This window comes from Triticum aestivum, chromosome 7D, assembly GCF_018294505.1.
Source record: "Triticum aestivum cultivar Chinese Spring chromosome 7D, IWGSC CS RefSeq v2.1, whole genome shotgun sequence".
Lineage (NCBI taxonomy): Eukaryota > Viridiplantae > Streptophyta > Magnoliopsida > Poales > Poaceae > Triticum > Triticum aestivum.
Window position 1 is genome coordinate 598,601,399 of NC_057814.1, and position 9,092 is coordinate 598,610,490.

The 9,092-nt window shown below is 50.6% G+C and overlaps 1 protein-coding gene across 1 annotated transcript; it reads left to right on the forward strand.

Moving 5' to 3' along the window:
- The first annotated feature begins 1,274 nt into the window (after window positions 1-1,274).
- On the forward strand, window positions 1,275-3,248 carry LOC123170348 (cytochrome P450 71A1). The gene is made up of 2 exons (XM_044588196.1): window positions 1,275-2,227; window positions 2,421-3,248. The coding sequence occupies exons 1-2, from the start codon at window positions 1,304-1,306 to the stop codon at window positions 3,033-3,035; spliced, it is 1,539 nt and encodes a 512-aa protein (XP_044444131.1). The 5' UTR covers window positions 1,275-1,303; the 3' UTR covers window positions 3,036-3,248.
- Window positions 3,249-9,092: the final 5,844 nt, after the last annotated feature.

A 9,092-nucleotide genomic window follows, 5' to 3' on the forward strand; every position in this document is an offset into this window, starting at 1 on the left:
GTCACACTGCAAGTTGCCGCGCCAAGAGGATCTCTCGGTTTCAAAACAGCTCCCCCAATAAATAGATACCGTGTATCTTTCAATAATTCTATGGGAAATGATTCCCTTCAACTGACCGATCTTGCGTGAGTGTCCACCATCTCCGTGCCCGTCGGACAAGCTCTTAATCATATGGTCGAGAGCTAAACACTCTGTGTATGCAATTTGTCCATTGTTTTAGAAAGAGATTCTACAACTAGCCTCTTATTGCAAACCGACCAAGAGCTAAATCGTGCATTGGCCAGATCCGCAACATAATCTATATGCAAAAAATTCCTGCAACACGATCCGTGTTGCAAAAAAAATCTTTAACATTAGCCATGTTGCAAAAAAAATCCCGCAGCACAACCTTTGTTGCACAAAATAATCCCGTAACATAACCTCTGTTGCGAATGTCTTCGCAACAAGACATCTGTTGCAAAGTAGATGAAGACGTTTGGCTGATCGATTGTGTAGATCCGGTGGCTTGCAAGGTGGCTGATCTTTTAAAAGGATCCGCCATTCGATGCGTAGCAGGCCCCTAATTCTATTGGGGTTTACAGGTGTGGTAATTTTTTAGATCTTCAATATTCAGTCTGACCTATATACCTCTCTCTCTCTCTCTCTCTCTCTCTCTCTCTCTCTCTCTCTCTCTCTCTCGGTGGCGTGGCGACGATGCGTGGCGGCAGGCAGGCGACGACGACGTCGCATTGATGTGACACTTACTAGAAGAGGCCAAATTTCGTTAGATGTTGGCGTAGTTTTGGTGGAGTTTTGGGACGTCCTAATATTTTTGTGGGGAAGTAAGTCTACTGGATCATGTTTTGTGGCCTAACTCTTCCAATGCATTAGCGTAGCGTACCCCTTCCCACAACCATGTGAACAGAGTTGAGTGTTGCACCATGGGGCTTGTTGGCGGTGGCACGGGGTGCTGCCGCGGCCCAAATCAGGTGCTTGTTCCGCATTGCATCCAACGGCTCTACGGGTGCCAATCGAATCCATGGGTCAAAAAAACTGACGCGAGTGCGGATCATATTTTTCTTATTCCTTTCATGACTATTTTTAAAATATTTTGATCGTGACATAAGAAAATTTTAGTAATACCAATGTTGTAGGAGAACATCCCGCCCACCGACGACTTCCATCTACCCCTTTCATTTATGTGGACAATGTCACTAAAATCTTCGACACACTTTTCCTACATCTTTCTCATATAAATGCATCAAGATATATACAGCTAGCCATACACCATTTGAAGTAGGATTGAGCCAAGGAAACCACCACGATGCCATTCCCTATACCACTAGCCACACTGCAAGTTGCCACGCTAATCCTCCTCGTGTCGTGCTCACTACTGCTGCTATTGCGTACCCAAACCAAGAAGCATCCCGCCGACCAACGACTCCCGCCCTCACCGCCGCGCCTGCCGATCTTCGGCAACCTCCACCAACTCGGCGCGCTCCCACACCGCGCCCTGCACGAGCTCGCCGTGGCGCACGGACCCGTCATGCTGCTCCACCTCGGCCGCGTGCCAACCCTGGTCGTCTCCTCCGCCAACGCGGCGAGGAAGGTGCTGCAGCTGCAGGACCATGCCTTCGCCAGCCGGCCGTCGCTCGCCATCCCGAGTCGTCTCCTCTACGGCTGCACCGACATCGCCTTCGCGCCCCACGGCGCCTACTGGCGCAGCGTGCGCAAGCTCGCCGTGCTCCACCTCCTGAGCCCCGGCAGGGTGCGCGCGTACCGCGGCGTGCGCGAGGAGGAGGTGGCGAAGCTGGTCAGGAGGGTGGAGGAGGAACGAGCGCACGGCGGCGGCGTGGTGCGGCTCAGCGAGCTCCTGGGCGGCTTCGCCAAGGACGTGAACGGGCGGATCATGCTCGGAGTGCGCGCCTCGGGCGCAGCCGGGTGGCGTGCCAAGGTGGACGCGCTGCTGGAGGAGGCCAACGCGCTGCTCGGGGCGTTCCACGTCGGCGACTACTTCCCGTGGCTGGCGTGGGTGGCCGCCGTGGACGGGACCGACGCCAAGGTGAGCAGGGCGTTCGAGAGGATCGATCGGATCCTCGAGGAGATCGTCGACGTTGCCGCGAGCACCGGCGTGGGAGGTTGCCGTTGCGAGGACGAGGCGTTCGTGCATGTGCTGCTGTCGCTTCAGAGAGAATCGAGCGAGACAGGGTTTCGCTTGAGCAGGGACAACGTCAAGGCACTACTAGAGGTACCGCATCCCATTCAATCATATCATTGTCATGATTAATGTAGTGGACCTGGGCACCATTTTGTTGTGGCATTGGAACAAAAATGGTTCATGCCTTTACATTTCTCTTGATCAACACATTCTAAGAATCATGCTTGCATTCCAACATGCACGTAGGGATTTCGTTTTCTAACACTTGGATAAATATGGACAGGATTTGTTCGGAGCAGGGACAGACTCGACCATCATCGTGCTCGAATGGGTCATGGCCGAGCTCCTCCGCAACAAGCCAGTGATGCAGAAGCTACAACAAGAAATCAGGCGCCACTATACCAAGACTAGTCACTTACTAATGATTACTGAGCAAGACCTTCCGGTGATGGAGTACCTTAGGGCCGTTATCAAGGAGACGATGCGGTTGCACCCACCTGGGCCTCTTCTTGTTCCCCGTGAGTCTATGAAACACGCGAGGGTCCAAGACTACCACGCCCCTAGTGGGACTCGGGTCATTGTGAATGCATGGGCCATCGGGAGAGACCCTGCAGCATGGGAGCATGTCGGAGAGTTCTGGCCGGAGCGGTTTATCAACAGCAAGGTGGACTTTCGCGGGCAACATTCCCAACTCATACCTTTCGGTGCAGGTAGGAGGATGTGCCCCGGGGTAGGGTTCACAACCACTGTCGTGGAGCTCACGCTTGCTAACCTTGTGGGGCACTTTGACTGGGCGGTTCCACCGTCGGTGGTGGTGGATATGGAAGAGGCGCCAGGAGTCACGTCACGGAAGAGGGTGCCAATTTACGCCGTGGCGACAGTGGCACTTCATGAGTAACCCAGGTTACATATGCACCCACGTTGTTGAATCTGTTCAATTATATTTGTAAGTGTAGATTACATGTTAGATTTGTGCTTGGAGTACAACACTATGAGTAACCCACGGTAATAGGTTACATGCATTATTGTTGTTGATACGTGAGTTGGTTATATGTTGAACCTTTTCTTTGCCATATGTAATTACATGTTAGACTTGCATGTGGGTAGGAAGTTGTTGAGGTAACATATGTGTATGTTGTTTAACATGTGTTGAATATGTGTGTACATGTGCAGATGTGCTGGCTATATGCTGGATCTTTTTCTAGTGGTTACATGCTCGACTTGTGTGTGGGTAGGATGATAGAGTGTTGGAGTAGGACACTTGTATCATAGATCTCCTATGTACAATAAGGGGGGGGGGGGGGGCCAGTAGCCTAGAACACATAATTGCAACAGTCGCAAGGGCAAGCTGTGGTTTGAACCGGCACCCTGTGTCACTAGTGTTGCAGTAATGAAAAGGAATATATACAAGTCATATCCAACAAATCTTTATGCATCGTATCGTCTCGTACTATGATTGACCGGTCCTTACTTATCAATAGATCATTGTCGCATGTCCGAAAAATATATATCTTGTTTAGGCATTGGGTATTGTAGTATATGTAATGAAACTGATCTAGCCACACAAAGATCTAGCCAGGCAAAGTTGTCGTCGCCGAACATGATGAGATCTGCAAGACCGCGCGAATGGCTGGGCGTAGACAGATTCGAAGCTTTGCCAGGTCCAGATCTTTTGGTAGCTGGCATCGTTTATCTTGATGGTCGGGTGGTGCCAGTGGAGAGAAGGGTTTCTAGGTGGAGGAGATCTGAGGGGAGAGAAGAGGAAGGCCACCGGACCGCTACCGTCGCCGTCGGGTGCAGCGCTCAAGGGGGAAGGAGCGGACGGCGTCGCTCTTGATCGTCGGACAAAGAGCCTCCGAGGTTGTGGGCTTTTACCAAGCACCACCTCTTCTTAGTCCGTTCGTTGCGACTCGCGAGAGCGAGCGAGACAGGGATTTCCTACACTGCCTGTGGAGGCATGGAAATCTCAGCCGTGGAAGGGACGGCGAATGGGCCAGGGTCCCTCCCCTTCACTAGGCACCAAATGCGGCGGTACGCTCCCCTGGATATTTTCACCCCGGGTATTTCCTAGCCAGGGAAATTACGGAGGTCCCGGAAGGATCCCTGGTTACCAAATGAGCCCTAAGCGTACAGGCTGATGCTGCGTTATGGGATTTGAGGGACGGTTGTGCGTGCCTCAGTTGTTCTAGCATTATATTTTTTTTGTGGAAACTTGGTTCTATAGTTTGCGTGCGTGCGTGTGTGTGTGAATCCTCCAAATGAAAAGCCACACGGCATCACCAGAAATGCTGAGAAGCAAACAACCACATTCTCCCCTTGCAACGACACTGATAGTCCTTGCCTTCTGCCCATCTACGCCACTACAGTTTTTTTAGGCAAAAATCGCTCCACTTTATTGACTAACGTTCATATGGATATAATTTACATCTGGGGTTGGAGAAGCCACACATGACGCACATCTGACAAGCCTATGGTGAATTTTGTGAGGCTATGTGCCTCAAAATTTGTACTTCTACCTTTGAAGATGAAAAAGCAGGTTTCAAATTAGCCGCAATGAACTTAATCTGTTTTACATTGATGCCATGCATTCCTCATGTTCCATTATGAACATCCTCCACCACTCCTTTGCAATCCGAAGCCACCAAAATTTTGGAGATGTTGAGATCTAGAGCTACGCCACTGCAGTTGGTTCTAGTTATCTTATTGGCCAACTGGGCCACAATATATAGACCTGTGATGAATTCTTGGCGGCCCTGGTCTTGCCCGGTGTTTGCTCCATGTTGCTCTCTCAAGCTCTTCCCTTCCCCCTCCTTTTGGTCACACACAAAATCCATCCGTGAAATTTTCGGTATGTCGCCTTATTCAAGTTTGGATCACTATAACAGGACATGAATTCAAATCGGTAACTTTCTTGCCAAAACAGACTATTCCCACCTCCTATCCAAATAACACAATGGCACTCGGACTGAATTCAGTTAGGTACTAGTATAGTACAATACAATACACAATATGTACAGCAATTTTGTGAAATGGGATAACTGGCGCTCAGCTCTCGACCAACCACACAACTAAGCCGGCACCACCACCACCTCGACACCTAATTTCGCCGCCACCTTCTTCGTAGGGTCACCATCTCCATCGTCCTCTATGGCAGCTCTGGCATGCTGCTCTTGTTTCCCCGTGAAAACTCGTGGGATCTTCATCCTCCTTACCTGTTCGACCACCACATGCAGGATGCTCGCCTTGTATGCAATCCAGCCGACAAGGCAAGCTCCGATCAACACGGGCAGGCCACACCCCACCTCGAATGCAAATCTTAGTATTAGACTATTAGTTCATTCTTCAGCTATTGCTTGATCAAACAAGGGAAACAACCATGGACCTTACCAAATGGAGAATTTTCTCTGTCTCCCATGGGCTTTCTGTCTTTCCAACAGAGTATACAAATCGGTAGATGGCGATGATTGTGTCGGCCAACATAATGAGCAGATCGCGGAGCAAGTTTTTAGGGCCTCCATCCTCGTTTATCTATGCCACGATTTAGCTAGTGTAACAAATTCAATATTTACTTCTTGCATTTCTCATGTGTATTATATATAGGCTGTCCCTTATCTTGCACTCATGTGCATACGCACTGCATTTATCTTATACCTTGCTGCGTACCAACAGGCCGGTCTCAAGAGAGACTATGCAAATGTAGATCGTGTGTACCACAGAAGTATGCCAAGCATGGTCCTTTGGGATTACCATCCCGCGACAAAGCAATGACGCTCCAGCGGCCACAAATATTGCCTTACCCACGATCTGTAAAATTTGAGTACAATTTTAATCCATGTGCCATGTGGTAAAAAAGATTGAGTATAGCTGATATAGTTATTTCAGTCAAACTAAGTATGAATTCTACTTTTGCTATGAGAATTTTGAAAGGTTAAAACGAAAGTCATATACTGCCTGCAGCAAATTTTGTTGGTGTCTGGAAACTTATATGTTTGTAGAAGAGAAAAATAATGGAGTAAAATGCACGAAGCCACCACTTTGAAAGCTATGTTTGCAGAAACACTACCCTACATTGTTTTGGCACAAAACAACACGTCTTCTGTAATCTATTTGCAAAAAACACTGATCAGCGGATTTGGCTCCGTTGAGTGTGTTTATGACAGATGGGGCCGTCACTCAGGCTGACCTGGCACCGCTTAACACCTCGCATGTAACGGCGCCGTTTGGGACGTTCTCCTCTTGTGTGGAGCCCTGTGGGTCCCTCCTATCATTGAAAGAAAAAAAGAAATAATATACGTTTTTTGTTTGCTCCACCAGCTGTTTTCCCGCACGCCTCCTCCTCCTTTTGACTAAGCGCCGCCCATCCTCGAGAAGGACCGGGCCTCCTCGTCACCGGCGACCCTGCGCCTCGCCGTTGGAAACCACCAGGCTAGCCACACGTCGCCCCTCTCCTCCCATCTTCTCCTCCCTTTCTCCCCTGTTTCTCCCTCCTCTGATCTCTATATCTCCCTCATCTTCTTGCAGCCACCGTGCCCTGCTCCTACCCAACAACTTCTCCATCGACGTCCGTCCCCATCTCTGAGACATGATCTGGCTGCCGAGGTCCGCCCCGAGGATGGCCTCCTCTTTCCCCGGTCGGATATGTCGCGTTGAGCCCGTTTGCGACAGGATCCACCGAGGGGAGGTGTTGCAGCCACGACTCCTCCTCTGCCCGAGCAGCAGCAGCATCAGGTTAGGATGGAGCCGCCATTAGCTTGCCCTCACCCAGATCCAGCAAGAACTGAGCCGCCAGCGCCTTCCGCACCTCGGATCCACGCTCCGCGCTCCAATCCAGCCGGTGCCTCTGCCTCCGCGCTTGAGCCGCCGTCGACGTAGGAGTTGCAGCAGCCAATGAGCAGGGTGCTCGCCGTGGCTGACGAGGAGGCGACGACTCCCTGCTCGAGCACCACGGCGGCTCTGGTTCGGGACGAAGCGACAACGCCGACGTCTGGTCCGCTGCTCCCTTCCCTTGTCAGATCGGCGGGGTTGCGCAATACGACGCGTCGGTGCGTGGTGGTGTCGGGCGCGCGTCGGGCGTGGGCCTCCGGGCAAGTGTCGTTGACCTCCGGGGCGGGACGGGCAGCGACGAGCTGGTGAAGATAAGGCGAGAACGACCAGATTTTTTTCTTTTTTATTCAATGACAGGTGGAGCCCACAAGGCTCCACACAAGATGATAATGTCCCAAACGTCGCCGTTACATGCGAGGTGTTAAGCGGTGCCATGAAGATGTCGACCATCAAGTTCATGGTCGTATAGGCAACGGCTTGAGCTCCAGCGCCCGCCATTTCTAGCTGATGTGTTTGAGCGGAGCAAATTCTTACTGAGGAGAGGAGAGTGGAGAAAAGCAATGAGGGAAAGGCCTATTTTTTGTAACTGCAGGACGGCAGCTATATATATATATATATGGGCTCAAGGGGTCACTGTCCTGAAATTTTTATGTTGCTTGACCAGACAGACCACAAGTCAATTTTCTTCCCGCGTCCTCGTATTTTTAAACCGCCGTTGTTATGTGCTGACCCGAGCCGGCCGTCAAATGCTGGGCACTGTTTGACTTTGGTTCGGGCGCTATTTGGTGGGCGTTGCATGCCAGCTTATGCCGAACATAATGATGTCTCCAAATTAACCATAGGAGGGGTTCTTTATTTTCTCCTCTCAAGTATGAACTCACCATGACGCCCTTGCCCATATGGCATTCCAATAGAATTCCATTATTAAAATAAAAACTAAGGTGTACCACTTAACACGAAACCCTCCCGGCTCCCTCCCCTGGGTACACAGGCCGCGGCTTCTCTCTCCTCCACCCTAGTTTCCCCCTTTGCCGTCGCCGGTGGGACCTGATCATTTTCTTTGTTGAAGGCGCTTCTGAAGAGCTCGCTCACTCATCTCAGGGTTGTGGGCACATTGGCAGTGGAGGTCAAGTTGGTCGGTGTCGGAATTGTTGTTCTTTTCTCTTTTTCGTTATCTGAGTCTTTGAACGGTTGCCCTTAATCAATCGGGAGATTGTGGTTTTCTGCCTAGTTTCCCTCATAAATCAGGCTGCTCGGCATTTTTGTTTTTCTATCTTAATAAAATCGGCAAAGCTCCTGCCTTGCATGTCAAACAGTACCCCCTCTGTTCCTTTATGTAAGGTGTATTATTTTCGGCACGGTAACCAAGGCACATAATTATAGACATGTTATGACGAAATTACCCTTGGCAAATTTGTTGGTTGGTGGCAAGATAGTTAGTCCAGGAAAATAAGAGATACATGCAATCGACGAAGAGATACTTTCCTTCTTTTGCTACAAGGAGAGACACATACAACCAGAAGAGAGATACTTTCCCTTTTTCTGAAGGGCTAACAAGGGAATTATGAGGAATTAGAAGAAATGCACCTTACATTCTGAAATTTTATAAAAAAAATACACCTTATATAAAGGAACAGAGGGAGTATATTCTAAAATTGATCATCGAAAGTCGTTCTCCCTACTCAAGCGACCCTGGAGAAACCCTAGTCGCCGGTCTACACCATCTCATTTTGCCCCTCCTCTCCTTGTTGCCATCAAAGGTCTTCGTCGGCAAAGCTACCGCGGCATCCGGGAAAGGTTTGTCGGCGTTCTGGGAACGGGGGTTCCCAGACTTGCCTGCCTGCGGCCCACGGCGTGGCTCCACCAGCGGGCCCATACGGCTCATCTTCACCAGCAAACACCCAAGACCCTCACGAGGGGCCAAGCCTCGCGAGGCGGACGACACAAGACCTCTTCAGGGGCGGCCTCACCAGGCTGGCTCGTGAGGGGCGGAGAGATCAAGGCAAGGGAACCTCGCGAGGTTCCAATGACGTAAGACATGACGAGTAAGACCAGGCGGGCGCCCGCGCGCGCAGTGTCCTTGTTTCCTCTTTGGTGCTAAAGGGGCAAGCGCAGGCGAGGAGTCCCGAGG